The sequence below is a fragment of the Tyto alba genome, unplaced genomic scaffold (assembly GCF_018691265.1).
Source record: "Tyto alba isolate M040663 unplaced genomic scaffold, T.alba_DEE_v4.0 Super-Scaffold_10, whole genome shotgun sequence".
Lineage (NCBI taxonomy): Eukaryota > Metazoa > Chordata > Aves > Strigiformes > Tytonidae > Tyto > Tyto alba.
The window spans coordinates 19,109,031-19,128,575 of record NW_024881262.1 but is presented as its reverse complement, the minus strand read 5'-3'; the positions used below and the strand labels follow the sequence as shown (position 1 = coordinate 19,128,575).

At 36.9% G+C, this 19,545-nt stretch overlaps 1 protein-coding gene across 1 annotated transcript in view; it reads left to right on the top strand.

The window, feature by feature from the left end:
• Positions 1-19,545, top strand: part of COL4A3 (collagen type IV alpha 3 chain) — a 63,476-nt gene that overhangs the window by 22,438 nt on the left and 21,493 nt on the right. The window contains exons 10-28 of the mRNA XM_033005374.2: positions 229-291; positions 786-821; positions 937-978; positions 2,423-2,500; positions 3,977-4,039; positions 4,299-4,355; positions 6,829-6,873; positions 8,276-8,329; positions 8,721-8,762; positions 10,087-10,174; positions 11,259-11,294; positions 11,643-11,807; positions 12,930-13,022; positions 13,784-13,879; positions 14,229-14,299; positions 15,545-15,733; positions 16,622-16,790; positions 17,670-17,762; positions 18,846-18,950. Coding sequence (XP_032861265.2) covers positions 229-291; positions 786-821; positions 937-978; positions 2,423-2,500; positions 3,977-4,039; positions 4,299-4,355; positions 6,829-6,873; positions 8,276-8,329; positions 8,721-8,762; positions 10,087-10,174; positions 11,259-11,294; positions 11,643-11,807; positions 12,930-13,022; positions 13,784-13,879; positions 14,229-14,299; positions 15,545-15,733; positions 16,622-16,790; positions 17,670-17,762; positions 18,846-18,950 — 1,585 coding nt within the window. The remainder of the gene's footprint in view (positions 1-228; positions 292-785; positions 822-936; positions 979-2,422; positions 2,501-3,976; positions 4,040-4,298; positions 4,356-6,828; positions 6,874-8,275; positions 8,330-8,720; positions 8,763-10,086; positions 10,175-11,258; positions 11,295-11,642; positions 11,808-12,929; positions 13,023-13,783; positions 13,880-14,228; positions 14,300-15,544; positions 15,734-16,621; positions 16,791-17,669; positions 17,763-18,845; positions 18,951-19,545) is intronic.

Here is a 19,545-nt window from a genome sequence, read left to right as displayed (position 1 = left end):
CTTGAGTAGTTTAATTTTTGAACAGATATGTTTTCTTACGTTTCAAAACGTATGCCAACCAGTGAAGCAGTGAGGAAGAATTACACTTCTGTGTTATCCTGAGACATGAAAAGGAAATCCAGAGACAGTGCTGCTCCTCTGTTTGTTATTTAGTTCATTGAACTTAGTGTTGTGGTTTGCTCATAATCTCGCCAAGATATTTATTCCTGTTTCTTTTTTAATATGCAGGGGGCCCAGGGTCCTCAAGGATATCCTGGGGAACTTGGACCACAGGGCCCTCCAGGTGTTTCAGTGAGTATGAACTTATGTCTCACTAGTTACTTTAACATTTCATTTTCCCAGAAACCTGTGGAATTACCCAAGGACAAGTGCTTGACTCTCCCAGACTGGTCTGAGGTCTAGAGATATGTGTATGAGAAATCCATATCCTTCTGTACACATCTGATTTACTTTCTTTTCAGTTTCTTTTGATTATTTTTATGCATGATAATTTCCATGTTTTCAGAAGCATCCTTGTCCATGTAGGCATAAATTTTAGTTTTCAAATAATTACCCATAAATTCACTTTAAATACTAATGTGTATAACTGTAAGAGAAATGTATATGTATGCAACTATGTTGTATAGAAATTCTGTCACCCACTCACAACAAATTGCGGTTTAAAGGTGGAAGAAAGAATAAAGATAGTGATACAACTCATGAAAATTTGGTACTTCAAAACAACTGTGTTGGTGCTGAATATTGTAATTTTTTAAATTAAGGAAATTTTTGTACCTTTTTTGTAGGGCTTGCCAGGGAAAGCAGGACCTCCTGGACCTAAGGTAGTCTCAGATTGGTGATAAAAATGAAAACTTCCTATTATGTGTAACATCAATGAACTCATTCTATAGCTGATTTTAAAATTAAAAAAAATAACACTTGGGGATTTTTTTGCAGGGTCTTATGGGACTGAAAGTAATAGGAACCAAAGGAAGAAAGGTAATTGTATAAAATACTTAAAACGTTCTTTAAGTTTTGATTGGTTTATTCTTTTTCTGATATATTATGGTGAAATGTTTGGGGAAGTACTGTGACATAAAAATTTTCAGCATATATGTGGAAGTCTTTTACTGGAAAATGGCAACTAATGTCTAAGGACAAACTGTTTCCACATACAAGCCAATGAGATAAACTTCCTGATAGAATGGTAGAAACCTAAGAGGAGCCAGTACTTAATATTTACTAACACATAACATTAAATTAATTTATATATCATTTGCACAGGGTTCCTAAATGCTTTTCTAAGCATGTAAACATTGGTAAATATATAGCACCTGTAGACTCACAGTTTCTTATGGCCAAAATATTTCAGTGTCAGCCTTTATGATGCTAGAAAACCTCCCAGATTCTGAATAAAAATTGGATGACTTGTTGTCCATGTTCTTACTTCGTATACCATATAATTAACATTAAGTTAGTGAGTATTACAAATGCATATATTGTCTCTCGGGACCTCAGCCTGCAGTTGGAGGACCAGTGTAGTCAGTCTGAGTGTCCTTACAGGATCCATTCAAGAACTTGGGGCATCTCACAGTTATGCTAACCGACCTGCACAGATTCAGCTGTGAGCTGAAACAGTGCTATCTGACAGTGGGATTGGTTTTAACTTTGTAATTACTCCTGAAAATGTGCTAAAATTTCCTGGAAAAATTTCTGTAAATAGAATTGATTATTCATTAAGAGTAGCTCACGTGACCATGGAGCATCTTGCTTCCTTATGAAAGAGTGATGCATTCTTTGCTGTTACACTGCAAGTGCACACAAAGGCATTCCACTAGCTTAAAATCACTGGAAATTATGGATGTTATTTTGTTGAGCTCCACAGGAAAGATTACATTTAGGACTTCTCCCTGTTCTGAAATATCCTTAATGAAAAATTGTACTGCAATATTAATATTTTTGGTTAAGGGCACATAAGAGCTAATTTTAAATGTCAGCACTATTTTACAATCATGCCCCTGTAATACACAGATTTCAGTCCTGAGAATGCTGCCAAAAACAGTTTATGTACTTGATTGATTGACTTAATCAAATTGAGAGAAAAATTATAATCAAGGAAATATTTTATTTAGATTTAAAATGGTTCCATAACTTTTAAGCAAATAGTATTAAAAATTTAAGCTAATTCTATATACTTTAACAGAAATGAGCATATGCATTTTTATATTTCTGAGCTAGGAGAAGGTTGTCATAGTAATCTTAAGTCTTCCTTATGCCTTTTTTATTGGAAGATAAATAGTAAGCAAAGAGAAACATTAACTGTATTAACAGCTGACTGTAATGACAGAAAAATTTTCACAACGTCAAAAGTATAGCAATAGTAATTTGAAACAAGAAAAACACACCACTTGTAATTTCTCTATTTTTTTTCTTTTGTTTCAAGGGTGACACTGGGTTAACTGGACCCCCTGGACCACCGGGAACTGTTATTGTGACATTAAGTGGACCAGACAACATGACGGTAGTAAAATTGTTAAAACATCATGTTCAGATAAGCCATTTTACCAGGTTTTACTTTGAGAGGACGTTTTCACCTTCATTGTTCTAATAACATTTCCTTTTACTTATCCTAACATTTTTCAGACTTGTTTAGTTAGATACTAAGGTCTTAGAGTGTGTCTGTACAGCCAGCTCAGCTGAGGCCTGTGTATTCACATACACATCTGCATGATGCCCCTGGAATGCCAAATGCTTATTAGTAATCCATCTGCTTTGGATCTCTGAGTACATGAAAAGTAAATCACTTTTAGCTTCATCAAATCAACATAGATTTTCTGAATAGCTATCAAAGCCACAGCTGTGTTGACCTCTGGGCTTTGTCACTGAAAATATCAGGACTCTGAGCTACCGGAGTTTCACAAAAGCTTACAGCATGCTCATGTACATTTCATAGTTTATTTTCTCATTGTTTTCACTGGAATATGAGTAATGATGGAAAGGGGAAAAACAGTGAGTATTGGAGAAAGGAAATAATCCGTTTCAACCTTCTTTTTAAGTATTGCTTTGTGAATTAAAATTTTTGTATTTGTCCTTATATAGAACTTTAACAGCAGTAGATGATACGCATTTTTAAGCGTTCACATATTAGCAGAACAAATCTTCAACCCATTCTCGACTCTGCTCTTTATATAATTTGCATCTAATCCATGTACTTGTCAAAAATCCCCCCCATTATGTGCTAAACTGAAAAGCGAATTTTGTATCAAGACTGTATTGAGGAGGGAAGAGAAAGATTGTAGAAGCAATATTCAGCATTTAGGCACAGCAGCTCTTCCCTGTTTAAATCAAATACAGACCACCCGGAGCACTTCCCAGTCACAGCTGTGACATCTTATCATTGGGGGATGGCAATATTTCAGACACGCTGGACTTTAAGATTGAAAGACCCCTCAAAACTTCTTACATAAGTAGCTTGGGGAATGAGTCTAACCAGGTAATAAGTAGACAGTTTATAAACTTTGGCTTTACAGTGACCTTAGGATGTGGTTCAATAGGTAATAGTACTACACGGTAGGGTAATCTAATTTTGAGCCCACAGAGGCAAGGATTGCATCTGTAACCACTGCATTTACATACTGGAGGTAACTGTAGCTCCAATGAAGAAACTAAAGTTTATTTGTTTCTCACTTGCAATTTGTTGCCATTTCTGGGGATATTTACTTCAGTCCCCTTGCATGCAATCACAGGGATGTAGCTTTGAACTTGTTACGTACAGAAATACATGCAGAGCCAGTTTAGATTTCAAACATCATAGACTTAGGAGCACTGAGATGAAGTTTCTGTTCCTTAGTCATTTAAGTAGAACCATCTCTGCTTAAAGAAGCTTGCTGGTAATGTAAGGATTTCCTATTTGTGTTATTTGTATTTTCCTTAAGTGTTATGGTAAGCACAGAAAAATCCAAGAGATTGTATTAAATTCTTACTTTCTGTGTAATAGGACTTGAAAGGAGAGAAAGGAGAAAAAGGGTCAAGAGGACTTCCAGGGCCAATGGGGTTTACAGTAAGTGACCAAAAGTAAATCACTTAAATCCAGCAGCATCACATAGTAAAAGCTACTCTTCAAAGTCCAGTATTAACACCACTTATTCTGACCTTTAATGAATAGAACTAATGAATATAATATAATACCTATTAATAACATTCTAACTGTACTTTATTTTTATACTTCTTTTTAAAGATAATAAAACTATAAAAGATATATTAAATTTAGAAAACATGAGTTTCAAAATACCTGTATCTTGAGGGTGGTTTTGTTACAGGGGCCAGTTGGTGATTCTCAAAGTGAAAAGGGCGACCGAGGAGAACCCGGAGCACAGGTATGTCCAAACAATTGAATACCCATATGTTAGTCTTTTCTGAAAAGCAGTTTTGCCCTAGTGTGGCTCTCCGGTTTTTGTTTCAATGCCACTCAGAGCAAATTTTCTTAGATTCAAAAGCTGTTTCAGTTAGTAAACCAGACTAGACAGCAGAAAGTCAAATGATTGTTCTTATAAGGTCACATACCACAAATATATGAAGCAAGGGTCAGATGATGGTGGATGCATTTCTATTTGTTTTGCTGTAAAGATTCTACTGTTGAAACTTAGTAAAAAAAAAAAAGTGCTCTTCTGAACATGTCCTGGCTTTATAGTGCCAGTGGATATGTAGAAGAGAATAAAAAACATGGGGTTTACCAGCAGGTACATGGACATGTGAAGAAAGTGGTCATAAGAGAGTTATTCTGTTAACAGGATAATATGAGAAAAAATCATACATTTATTTTTAAAAGCATACACATTAAAATATAATTTTCTTTAGTATATCTACATTTTGAAGAAAATTAAATAGAAAGTTACCACTTTGCATTCAAATGACTTTCAAACTTTCAGTTAAAAAACTAATCAATGAAAGATGCAGGTTCTTAGTAATTAAAACTGTATGAATTCATAGCAGTTTACCAATATGTAATCAGGGGAGAGCCCTTAGAAATCCAAATAAATCAAAATGTTTTGTGACATTTTCTGAATAAAACATTTTGACTCCAAATACATTTTGAAAGCAATATTAAGAAAAAATAATTTTCAAATGAAATATTTCATTCAGTCTAAACATATGTTTTGAAACTTTTCCCATATTTCTTGTGTTTGCAATAAATTTTCTTCCACAAGGAAAGGTAGCAGGACAAGATCAGTACTACCTGTAGATTGTTCTTTCTTCAATTATATGGTGCTATAGTGATGATGATGCTATAGAGCAACTTGATTGTTATTTTTATTATTCCTATATATAACAAAAATTTAATTTCTATTTGAGTTACTGGTGTAAAGTAGTAAATGTTTTTGCTATCCCGTATGTGTTCTGCTTCCTCAATCTTCTGTCTTTCTTCCTTATTACATCTTCTGTTTGCAAAAGCCCTTCCCTGTCATGCAGTATTTTTTAGAAATCTTCTTAATTGACCTCTCCTTTCCTCCTTTGTGGAGGAAGTAGTATAGCATCCTTGCTTTTCTGCCTATTGACCCTGAAGAATGCTAAGGAAATAAAAATTTTGTTAAGTCATTGACTGACTGGCTGTTCTAGAGGGAAAACAAAATTTTTCCTTTTGCTATTGAAGTTATATCAGTGAGCACAAGATATCAAATGGCTGTGGATTTTACATTCTAGAAAAAAAATATTATTTTGCACAAGTTTTGAGCGTGTGGTGACATCATTCCAGTTCCCCTTCTCCTCTTTCAAAGTATCCTCTTTGGTTAAGTTCTGCTATCTTTTGAGTATTGCTGGTTTTTCTGATGCTTACATCATAATTCATGGTCTGGTCATCTTTTTCAAAATTATTTTAAGTTTAATTAATTTACTCTGTGCAAAAAAAGTTTCTAAAATGTACTTTTACCTGATGTTCTGAGCTCATAATTTTCCACCCCCCTTTATCACTACCTTCCTGCTGTGGATTTTAATCTACCAGGTTTTCCTCATTTCTGCCTTCAAGGTGGCAAGCAAGGTATCCATATTCAGACCTATGTTTTCATTTTGTTCTGTTTCTCTTCCCATATTTCCACCCTCTCTCCCTTCCTTCTGTCTTCTGTTGTTGTTGTTGTTATGAATTGCTTAAGACGTATTGTTGCCACACTAGATACCAGGACCCCCATGGAAGGCTGCCTAATGTGCTGTGCACCATGGAAAACAGCAGATGCCTCTGGCATGCTGCCTCCTTCTGTTGTCACTTTTCCACCTACTGTCCTACTTCCAGTTCCTTTGAAATGTACTCCCTATTCATTAAATAATTTCTCTTCAAGTTATCTCTTGACCCCATTTCCTGTAGGTGAAAAGTTTCCCTTCAGTATCTTTTCATGCTCATCATTAGAAGGGCTGCTAGCTGCTGTATTATTTTATCATTTGTCTTGCTTCTGCAAGGACTTGGTTTTGCACCAAGCTTTCTGCACTTGACTGGCACTTTGTGCTGGTGAAGTGTCTGCCTCAACTAATCCTCCACAGCAGGAGGAATGTCCAGGGAATATCTTACTCCCTGTTTTGAAGAGTTTTATGAACATTAGTTATGATTAGAAATAATAAACATTTTAAAAATAACCTTAATGTCTTTTCAAAATTTGCAAAGACCAAAAATACAGCCATATGCACAGCATTTAGTTGTTATGCTCTTTTAATGCAATGACCCATATTTTGATCTGTTTTATTTTATTTTATTTTATTTTATTTTATTTTATTTTATTTTATTTTATTTTATTTTATTTTATTTTATTTTATTTTATTTTATTTTATTTTATTTTATTTTATTTTATTTTTGTTCCTTTGTAGGGTAAACCTGGAAAAGAAGGTGCCCCGGGTCCACCTGGTTTACCGGTAATGAAGGAAGCCTTCTAAATGCTTTCTAAGTAATAGTAATCTGCTTATCACAGTCATATCTTCCTGTCATAGTTTTTTCCTATTGCAGAATATATTTGAAAATGTTGATTTGCATATACTGTGAAACATTTCCTTTTGTACAGCTGGCCTTGGGACATACCATGTCCTCACAGATTTATGCAGGAGAGAGAGTCTTATTTCATAGATGTTGTCTCTTATGTGTAAATTAAAAAGACCTGTTGCTTGCTGCTGATTATCTAATGAGTTTGAGACATGGTCCAAGTTATGCAAAATTAATTCTACTGAGTTTAATTCTGGTCAGTCACATTAAAATTTTTGCAAGAGTTATACCTTCACTTCAGCATAAATCAAGAAGCAAAATGAATAATTTTTAATCACTAGAGTCAAACACATTCTTTAACAAAGTAAAGTTGTTGTCAAGGTTACAGCTGCCTTGGCCTGAAATAAGATGACTGATAGCTATTAAAATGGTCATCTTGTCATCACATAATTCTTAAAACATGCCATTTTATAACCAAAATTATCTTGTTTCTATACTAATTTAAAAGATAAAGTTGTTCAAATGTATTTGGAATACTGTATTCAATTGGCTAAATACCACTCTTTTATATTTACTTATCTTCAGCTTTAACATCATCATTGGGGTCACAGTGACCTCACAAATGTCTTATCAAAGTTCTTATTGTGAGAATATCCAATTTCACATATATCTTACTAACACATTGTTTTCATCATGCCAAAATGACCTTCCCAGACAGTCTAAACACATTTCAGTCTGACAAAGAATGTGGAATGACAGACCACAAAGCTCTACAGCCTCAGCTAACAGAAAGAATACTTTCTGTCATGACAAAGACATGTCATTGCCCTGTTCCCATTTCAGCTTTACTAATTAGCTGTGCATTCAACCTCATAAGCCTCTGTGAAGTCCCTTTTCCTTGCATGTATGCACTTGCAGAAAGCCTGAGCAGTGGTCTGCACTATTTTCCCTCATGGTTTTACTGACACCTCTTGAGATCAGCGCCATTGTGCAGACTGACCAAGTTCTGGGAGAGGGAGTTGCTGAGTGTGAGTCTCACATTGTGCTCAGTTTCTCTCCTTCCAGAAATAGTAGTTTGCAGAGGGAGAACAAACCAGAGCCTCCTACACTTGTGCTATGCAAGTGGCTCCACCTTGGGATTGGTGGAGTGTGCTGTTACAAAGGCAGGTTTGGGTGAGAGACCTGTGGTATTTCCCAAACTGAGTCTTTCTCTGAGATTTCTTCCTATGAGAAAGTCACATGCACCTTGCCATTGCTGTGAAAGAATAAAGTTTTCCATTTTAGATCTTACGGTGCTAAAAGATAAATCCTCATAAAGTTGTGTACTGTCACCTGCAGGGACCAAAGGGTGAACAGGGCAAACCAGGACTGGCTGGCAGGCTGGGAGCTAAGGTATTGTCTAATGGTTTTGCTCTTGCATTTAAGGATAAGCATAAGGTATGATTTGGGGTTACTATGTCGTTTTATTTATCAATGTGTGTACAGTATGTTTTACTTTACCTAAGCAATGATGAGTAATGATATCATGGAATAGAGAATGGATCAGCTGAAGTAGATCATGTGTTTGAACTGGTGTCCATCTGTGCCTGCTGATGTGTTCCTATAGTTTTTGGTGTATGTGCTTGAATAGTTGTGTAAGGAACAGAGATGAGTGTGGTGAAGGACTGGTCAGGAGCAGAAGTTCTTTAATGTTATGAGCAATGTACTGAAGTAACAGTGGGTACCAAATGTCATGTCATCTATTGTTTTTAATAAACAATCCCATCTCTCTTTTCTCATGAAGGGGATGAAAGGAAACGTTGGTCCACCTGGAGCTTGCGGTCAAGTAAGTGTAAATTATCTTCATATAATTTTTCTAAACTATCAGAATAAGAATATGCCAGACTGACTGTATAAGGCAGTAACAGATGTCCTGTGATGCTCTAATCGAGGCACGGCTTTCTCAGAGTACTGATGTTGCTGGGAGTCTCACAGAGATGGCAGCTTCCTTCATGTGGAGGTGGATGCACAATCAGGGCCTGGTTAGACCTCACTCAGTTCCAGCAATTTTGGCAGGGGATTGGACTGTCACAGAACACTTGCAGAAATTCACAGGAGTTAGTTCTTAAACCAATCTCTAATCAGTTCCAGGACAGGTGGTATTAATTTTAAAATCCTAAGAAGACTTTTTAAAGGATACAGGAGATGCTATGAGTAAAATCTCTCTGTCTAGTCATGCTATCTCACTAGTGGCTTTCTTAAAGGCCCCATGCACACCTAATGGAAACATCTGCCCAAATTGTTCAAAAGAAGTAACTTTGTAAAAAGCTGAATCATTTGTGATATTCACAGAGTACTAAAACCCACTGCTTTTCAAAACATCTATATGAGAAAAGTAAATTTTTTTTTTATTTTAATTTTAAGGAGTTTTTTATTAATTTTTAAATTGGTGCATTAGTAGTCAGTTTAAGTTTCAGTGTGATGTTTATATATCAAGGCATGATAATTATTATAATACTGATTTCCCAGTAATGGTGCCCATTGAAAAAAAAAAATATCCAGAAAAGAGCAAAAATTTATGGTTATAAAATAAGAGTTACAGCAAATTGACTTTTGATTTTGCCTGTCATTTGTAGAAACTTTGAAACATCATAATATTAAACTTCAATAAATTAAGTATTAAATTTTTTAGGAATTAGTTTTTAATGCACATGTGACTTAAGTAGTTGATTTTTGTCTGTTGTCATGTATGATTGTTTGAAAGAGCAGTCTAGATATAGCTGATGGAATAGACTAAGTGATTCCTAGAGATTTATTTCAAGAATATTTTCTATTTCATGCTACCGTAATATTTGTGATTGGGTCTCCAACTTACACCTTGCCTCTGTAGTTGCATCTGCAGGCAGAGGAGTTATCTGGGAGTTGAGGAATTGAGCTGAAATCCCAGCCCCATCTATTTGTACAGATCTCTTGGCATTATCTGTGTATAACAATTACAATTTCATTTCTCTCTGCTTGTGATTACCATGTGATTAGAAATGTCTTATGGTGTCACACCATCAAAATTATGAATGAGATCATAACATTGTTTTAACCAATGTTCAATGTGAGGTACTGTGCTTCTCTCTTCATCCTTACCATTCTTTCTTTCTTACTATCTCTCTCTTAAGACGGAGTACTATGATCATGTGATTCATGAAAAAGGAGATGAAGGACCCCCTGGACCTCCAGGACCAAAAGGTCAACGTGGCATGCCGGGTGAGTGGGACATCAAAACTAGAATCTTTTAACAAGAGCTGTCTACTCAGAGGGCTTGTTGCAGACAGGTTTTTGAGCACCCAGCAACCTGCTTCTGCCTTTACAAGAATATTTCCAAATTACTCCCATCAAATTGAAGAATTATAATGTATCCTGAGACTTTCATTTATGGCCATGTTTCATCGTAAAAATAATGAAGCTGGCATGCTTCTTTGTGCAGATAATTGAGTTGAGCACCTAAGCTCACTGACATCCTGTGTCATGACCTTAGTGGACTACTGCATCAGCACATTATTTGTATATGCCATAGACAAACCATTAGGGCTGAAAGTCTCCTGTTAAAGGTCATGCGCTTTTTTTTTTTAGCTTTCATAATTTGTCCTATGCCATTTTTATTGCCTATCATTCCAAAATAATAATAATCTGCAAGTTTTTATTTTATTTTGGCCATGCTACAAAATTGAAATGTACTGCATATGTGGATGTTAGAGCTGTATCACAGCGTAACAAGGACTTGTGGGCTGAACTCTGAGGCAGCATCTTGTAGGCTATATCTCATACTCATCCAGCAAGTTCTTGCCTTCTGTGTTTTGATGTTCTAGTTTTATGAGTTATATATATATATCCAAGTGATTGTGTTGCATTCAGTGAATACACTTTGTTGTTGTGAATCTACTTACATACTTGCAAGGGATGGCAACGGGAAAGTTGAGCCTTGCAAAGATACTAATGTATTGTGAAGAGGTGGTATATTTACTAGAGGAAATAATGGTGGCAAAAAGAAGCAAGTTTGCAGGCCTATAAGTTGATCTCAGGTAACTGAGTGCATCCCCACCTAAGATAAATGTGGTGGATCCTATTCCTACCTGTTGTAAATGTCCATATCTTGCCAGGTGTCGGTGAAAATTGTCAGTATGCAACAGTTGCATAAGCAGTAGATGCCTACGCAGGCAAAACCAAATTCTTAAAAGATAAAATAAGTCTAAAATGTAGAAGCCCAAAGTTTGCAGTCAGTATTACTGAGTCATGACTTTGCAGAGTATACAGTTGTTTAACTCAAGTTCTAAATACATTGCTTTTGCAGGGCCACAGGGTCGTCCCGGAGATGCTGGTAGACCAGGTATGTGTAATGATCCGGTACCGACAATAGAACACATTGTTCTTCCTGCCCATTTCACTGAATCAGCTTTGTGGAATCTTAACTTCAGATAACTTTAACCATATCTCTAGGTGGTAAAAAATTGTCACCCAAAAGCTTTGATGGGCTGAGTATTTAAAGAGAGGTTAAAGATAATATTTAAATGTATTTGCATTCTCATTGAGGTTTTTTAATATATGACAAGATAAAAAGGATTTGTGGGATGAACTCAATATGTTTGTCTTTCAAGCATCCTACTGAGTACTTACTTTGCTTTGAAATTCCATTTCTTCTTTAACTTCATTTTTTTATCTTTTCCTCTTTGGTTAGGTGTGTCAAGACCTGGTTTGAGAGGTCCCCCAGGATTTCCTGGGCCAAAGGGAAAAAAAGGAGAGAAAGGACAAACTGGCTTATGTATTGTAGGCCCTCCAGGACTGCCTGGTATTGCTGGCAGACCTGGTTCTGTTGGATTACCAGGTCCCCCAGGAGAACCAGGTGATGTTTCAGTATTGTATACATAATGAGCAAGAACAAATCCAGAGGCATCTTGATATCTAATGTATGACATTAAATATATTACTTATAGAGTATATTTTGAGTAATATTGCTGAATATAATTTCTTTTGGGAAATTTTTTTTAGGATATTCATGAAAACACATACATAGTGAAGGTGTGTGCTCCATTGCTAATGAGATTCTGTGGGAAAGATACAATGGCTTCCCAATATAAAGATTTCTCACCTTTTTGTATAACTGTGACTATAAAAGTCTGCAACATAAAACCAGGAAAGATTAGTGAGAGAAAATCTGTTTTTAAAATTAATTCTTACAGAGGTTGTAGTAAATCTGTAAAACTAAATTCAGAATGGGCTAATCTGAAAGCTAGAGAAATCACTTGCATGCCTCCAGAGGTCTTAGAGGGCCCTAGAGCAGGTCTGAAGTTCTGGCTGCATGAAAACAAAGCAGCAGCAGTTTATAAAACTTCTAGAAAATGTATTAATTATGAATACCTCTTTAACTAGGAGTTTCAACAGCATGATGTTTCTTTTGTATGCAGTATGGCCAAAACAGGTTTTTCTGAACCAATACCAATGTAGTGCCTGTATTCTCCTCCTTTTGAAAAATATATCTATCCTCCAAATATATTAACTTAGGAAGATCTTGATGAGTGTTCTGTTTTTCCAATGTAATGGCAAATACAGCAGAATAATTCTGTCAAAGATACATGAACAGCATTAATGGTTTAAGATTAAAAAAAGGTCTCCCATTTGTGTTAAAAGAAAGAATTATGATTCTGTTGATTCAAATAAATTGGAAATACTTTGCCCAGAAGGGACTTTGCTATTTAAAGCCTAGACAGATGGATCCAACAGTCTGCTGAGATTTACTTTGGCATTACCATATTTATCCTCAAGTAACTCCAATTACAGGTGTTTTGGATTTCTCCAGGTAGTTCTCTCTTTTAAATGAATCCTAGAACACATCAAGTTGGAAGGGACCCATAAGGATGAGAATCCTGTCTCCAGCTCATCCCTGCAACTTCTTTTTCTTTTCGCAACTAGAGAATTGCCTGAATAATCTGCTGATGTAATGGTGCTATGCTCATTTCATTAACAGGTAGAGTAACATTTAAAACAGGCCTACCAGGACTTCCCGGAGAGCCAGGGTGTACAGGACCTCCAGGACCTCCAGGAGATATTGGCATGAAAGGTCAGTTTCAGAAGACTGTCACTTAGAAGTAGATGGTACAATCCAGTAATCTTCATGGATCCTCATCAAATTTTTAACTTAATTTACCTCTTAAGCCATTTGATGAGTTCAGAGATTTAAGAAAACTCATTAGGGATAGCAAGATGCCTTCCTTCCCTTGTAGTAAAGAGCAGCTAAAAGAGCAGTGCATGTGCCAGTGCTGCACACCAGTTGTACAGCACTGCAGCACTGCAGCAGGGTGTAGATCTTCACTGGAACAATTGTTACAGATTGGTAGGGGTTTCATATTCTCCTATTTTTATGTTTGACACTAGCAGTTGTTCTCTGACAGAAGGTTCCTTCTGCAAATTTTACCACAGGAGCTGCTGAATCTCTTTGCCACTTGCTAGTCATTACAGTCACCCAGGCTATTATGGAGCCATGTTAGTTTGAAGTCTGTGTCCCTTTCTTCTTTTGAGAGAATTTGGCTTCTCAGTAGAATGACTGTATTCAAATGATTTTCTAAAACTAGACTTGAAAAAATAAAGATATCTAAACTGGATGTTTCTGCATTTTCAATTAAATGTAATCAGTTCTGCATCACTGTCTGACCACAGGAAATTTTGTACTGTTTTGGAAGTGATCTTCCAACAAAATTAAGGCTGTGATTCTGCCACTCTCCGGCCAAAAAGTGTTAGCTATCCTCTATAACAAACTGTGTAATACATTAGTTAAGCTTGGGAATGACTTACGGTGGAACTAATGAATGATTTTCATTCTAGGTGATGAAGCTTACTTGTGTACTGATTGCAGCTATATTCTGGGAATGCCTGGTCTTCCTGGTTCTCCTGGGCCACATGGCCAGGATGGCATGCCTGGTAAGTTATCCTGTTTCTAACAGTATAGTAGGAAATGCCAATGATTTTGCTTTTAGAGTAAGACTCTGGTATGGGCATGTCTGTAGCATGCAGGCCTTGAACTAGCCCTGAGGTTGTGATGAGTGTGAGAGCCTGATACAGCTCTGTCTACCGTTACGAGCACAAGCCCTAAAAGAGGTGAAGTCAGAATGCTAATGAGCTTAGCTGCAGCCTGAAGCCAGGTCAGTTTATAATGATGCAGTCAATGTAATAAGCAGAAACATTCGATGCTGGGTGTGATTATCAGAGCTTGTCAAAATCCATGTCCTTGTTTTCATTTTCTTTACAAAATACACTGTTTCTTTTGCAGGTAGAGAAGGAACAACAGGTCCAAAAGGTTCTCCAGGTTCTCCAGGAGCACCAGGGTTTCCAGGAGCTCAAGTAAGACTGTTTTTTCAGATACCACAAGAATTATTTCAGAGAAACCTCATGGCCATTGTTACATACAGCGTCATACTAGGTGATCTCAACAGGTTTTTCTTCTGTAGTAATGAATGTGCCTTCATGGGACACCTAGGCAGAAACTGTAATGTATGGCTGACCTAACTTTACATGAGCCCATTTTTCTCAGTGCAGCAAGAAGTTCAGCCCAGGCAGTGAAGCAGGTGTGGTTAATACCTGTGTGATTAACTTGTGCTGCATTTCATGATGGCAACACTGCTTCTTTCTGCCTGGTATAGGTAATTTACAGTTAATTTCTGTTCATCTACGTAATTCGATAATCATAGCAGTGGCTGTAAAGCATATATAGAGTTTTGTGTGCTGTGATCTTTGTCAGACTTCTTACTTCCTTTGTTTCCAGCATACTCAGGCCTTGCTAAAGCCCCAGCTGTGGGGAGAAACTTGCTTCTCATAATGCCTTCCTCAGGGGTGCAAAAGACATTCCCTCTTGGGAAGCATTATGAAGAGGGAAGGCTGACACCTGCTGCCACAGACAAATCATTTGGTTGTTCTAACTTGTCCCTGTAGTAGCAATTATTTATGGAAAATTACAGTCAGCGCTGTCCAGTAAAAAGATGTCGTGCACAAGTATTCGTTGTGGTGGTTGCTGTTCAGACGCAGAATGAGTCTGCTAACAGGCTTTTCCAGAAGGCTCCCAACAGTTCATGAGCCCAAAATCACAGCATGCTTTCAGCTTGTGCTGGGTTTGGCTGGGATAGAGTACTCACTTTGTACCCTGAGGGGGAAAGAAGGGAGAGAAGACATTAACTATGAACAGAACCAACTGTGGCAGTTATAGTGTCCCTGGGGAGATAGTCCCATGTGGAAGAGAAATCTCTAATTAGATTTTAAACTACTTTCTTGCCCTTTTTTTTGTGCCACCACAGCACAACCAGGTGGCTAACAGTCTGATCCATTAAATGATCCTGCATTATTCCTGCTTATAGTAGCATAAATGAAATGATAATCAGGGCCAAAATGAGTAAAGGCAGGAGAAAAAGGAAAAAAAAAAAACCACAAAATCAAATGAAAACAAAAATCCTTTTCGTTGAAGTGTGCTGTTACAATGAATAAAGATGAGAATAAAGAGAACCACTCTCACATATTTAATTAAAAAAAAAAAAATGCTTGAAAACAGTTGACATTAAGTCTACCACTCAAATTCTTTTGATTGCTCTGTTCCAGGGACCTCCAGGTTTTAGAGGAGATCAAGGACATAAAGGATCAAAAGGTGAGCCAGGATATGTGTATCCAGAAGGGCCGAAAGGTGAGCGAGGAGATCCAGGGGCCAAGGGAGACAAAGGAAGGAAAGGTTCAAGTGGATTTCGAGGAAGACCTGGCTCTAAAGGATCCAAGGGTTCTAAAGGTGAAGAGGTGGGTATGCACTGTTTTTAATTAATTAAAACCTAAGTCAGTATTTATATCTCGTACAGCAGTCTGTTTTATCTATTCAGATAATTTAACTGAATATCTTTTACCTGACTTAGTGGTACTATGCTCAACTATATCAACCAATATGCATGAAAGAATGAGAGTAAATATTTTTTTTATGTAATGCCAGAGAAAGATGAGGCTGTTGGAGGTACATGTTGCTGAAAAACCTCAACAGTCTATTGTGGTGTTAGCTTGGATATTTATATTGGAGCGTTATCCTGGATTCCTATGATGTAGAAGATTTTTTTAAAAAACACTTGGTTTTCCTGGCTACTTATAATGCTTAAAAAGAAATAATAATTTTAGTAGTTCTTGTTCAATTTTTAGGAGTTAATCTTCAGTCAGGGCTGAGAGAAACCACAAAAGCTGGGAGGACTGACATAAAACTAGAACTGTTAGGGCAGAGCTCCTTGTTTAGCAGAAACAAAAAGTAACAATGATTATTGTGTTGTGTTGACTGAGAAATTGTTAACGTGATTCAGCTATAACTATCTTGAAACCTGACTCCACAGTGTTCAAGGAAAATCAGAGCTGAGGTGTTTGGTTTTTTTCTGTTTTTTTGACCAAACCTGTTTTAAAAAGGAAAAAAATGTACATTGTAATGCCACAGTGATTGAAAAAATCAAGCTGTTGTTTCACTTTTAATAGCCCCCTGTTTGTAACCATTGATATTCAAATTTATATTCTTTTAGTAACAAGTAAATCAGAGGAAAAATTCTGTTACTGAAGTAATGCAAGATTATAGTCAGAGAATTGGGCATTTTGTTACGAAAGCTGGTGTGGTGAGCAAGTAATGATTGGTATACACACATGTGTAATCATTAATAGGGATTGGCTGGTTCAAAAGGAGATCGAGGACTACTGGGATTACCTGGCAGTCTTGGTCATCCTGGAGAGAGGGGGCTTCCTGGACTGCCAGGATATGGACCGCAAGGAATAAGAGGTTTCAAAGGCTCTAAAGGAATACCTGGTCCACCTGGATTACCTGGAGAAGCTGGTTTGTAACTTCCTATTTTACCATGTTTTATCTATGTTAAACAGTACTTGGTTGAAATTGCAGAGATAGATTGAAGTCAAAGTCATAATTTATGAAACAGGAAGTTTTCCTGAGATGAGATTTCCACAGCATTGTTCAAACTTTGGTGCAACTGGAGATAATTGCAAAAGTCTTAGGGTCATAAGATAATTGAGGTTGGAAGGGACCCTATGAGGTCTGTAGTCAAAACTTCTGCCCAGAGCAGGACAGCTATGAAATCAGACCAAGTTACTTAAGGCATTATCCATCTGAGCCTTGAAAATCTCCAAGGACAAATAAATCATCTCTGGGCAACCTGTTCCAGTGCTTGACTGTCCTCATCATGAATTAAAAAAATAAAAAAGTCTTTAAATATGCATCTAGTCATCATCTTTAGTTTGAGCTAAGTCATCAGGGGAAGATACGAAGGACTTAATCACTGAAAACATACCCGTGTATGTATTTATAGGCAAGCATAATCTGGAAGAACTCGAAATTGGATGGCAGATATAGTCAAGGTTTCTTAAAGAGAATATGCTTTAAACCTTTATGAAGGGAATTGCAGATTAAGCGTTTCTCAGTTGCATCACTTTCCTGCTGACTTTGTGCTTCCTTTTCTGGGTCTCCATTAGACTGCAGGAGGGCTGAGAGGAAGACTGCAGGTGGGCTTGGTGTCAATAAATGTCTTTTGCTTTATGAAGCCAGAATCTGAAGGCTTTTCAAAGGAGTTTTAGAAATACAGAAACTGTAGAAGACTGCATTTTTAACCAAGTAGATTGATCACTAATATTTTTAAATGCTTAAGATTACATATTGCCAAACTATAAGCCTTTGTAATCTTTGATTATATATTTGCTGAAGGCCTGAAAGGAGAGACCAGTAGGATAACTCCACTGCCTGCATTGCCAGGACCTCAAGGACCAGATGGTTTACCTGGACCCCCAGGAGTGCCTGGTGAGTACCTCTGCACTAAATACAGTAAAAATCAGAGATAATATGATTGGGATTTCTATCTCAGCTCTGGCCAGATAAAACTGTGGTTACTTTGAAATAACTATTAAAAGGATTTCTGTGGTACAGAAACTATGGAATTAGCTGTAACATTTCCTTTCAAGAAAACTAGAAGTGGATGCAAATAGGAAGGGCACACAGGGCCATGTCCATAGTGTGCAGTATGGCAGAGATTCTAATACTATGACTTGGTTCCTCCAAGAATCAGAAGCATCTGGTGCATATGCCACAGCTTGTATATCCAGAAAACTGCCTCTGGCATAATTTTGACAAAAGCATGTCCTAAATTATGCTGGGACTGTTGCAGCCTTCAAAATAGAAGGAACAAAATTAGGTTAAAGCATTCTTAATCTTCCTGAAGCCCTTGGTCCTTCTCAGGCTTTGCAGGTACACAGTCAAAAAAGTAACTGTATTACTAAGTTTCCTGGTTCCTTTTTGATGTGACAGTTACTATTGTTCTAAGATACTAAGAACCTGAGTTTCCTTTTTGGGGTGGATTTTGGGCTTAGATTATAGGTGGGATTTTTTTGGTTGTCGGTGTGTTAAATTTCGCAGAATTTTTAAATGCTCTGAAGGACCGTAAGTGACAGTCAGGCTAACCGTGAGGCATTTTGCTTTGATTTTGTAGAGCAATAGTGCTTAAAGCTGCCCTGATTAGCATAGGAAAATTTCTTGGCAGCTTTACAGTAGATTCTGTTCTTGTAGTTGCCTCTGTTCCAACCCCTATAATGTGTGCTTATAACTTCTTAATGAGTGGAAGATTTATATCTGCACATAGTTGTTCCTAGAAGTCTGGAATTTGGGCATTTTGCATAAAAACCTAACTCGGACTCATGCCTGCTTTGGATACTGTGAACACAATTAGCATTTTAACTGTGAAAACCTGCTGTGGAGGAGAAAGAGTGTCTAAATTCTACTATAATCGACAGTGGTGTCCTAATTATGATAAACTACAAAATACCTAATCTTACAAGTTGATGTTCTCTGGGTAAGATACATCACAGTTTATTTACTTTCTTCGTACAGGTAGGGCTGGAGCAAGAGGTCAGCCAGGTGATACAGGACATCCAGGGCCAACAGGTGACACAGGCTTTCCAGGGCTTGGGTTTCCTGGAAACCCAGGTCCAAAAGGTAAAATATTCTTTTTGATCATCTTCAAAAAAAGCCAAGCCAAACCAAACAAAAAAAAAAAAAACCCACAACTTTTTTTTCTTTTTTTTTTTTTTTTAGTTCATATTAAAAATAATTGACGAGTTCAAAAAAAACTTTAGCACTCTTTGTTTTTAGCACTCTTATAATTTACTGCCTTAAGGCTTATAAATTGCAAGTTGGAAATATGTTTAGGTATTTCAGAGAATCAAGGATCGAAGCTGGCAGTAGGACAGTATTTTAAGACATTGATGCTTCCTGGAATACTGCCCAAACAGGTGCAGTTCACCTGAGTGCCACAGTTACTTCAGGGGGATTCTCTTTACCTGAATATATGTTACAGAGACAGAGCTGTGTAAGTGTCAATATTTTAATCAATTTTGGTTTTGTACAATGCAATACCTGCTTTAATGTGCAGGTGAGAGAAAGCATTTTGAATACTGCAAATTTGGCCATTCCTTGTGCAAAGTCATACCCCTCCCCACTTTGGACAGTAGAAATATTGAGAAATTCTCATAATCTTGTTAGGACAGGGGGGAAGAAAAAAAAATGCTCTGATACTAAAAGTACTATCAAG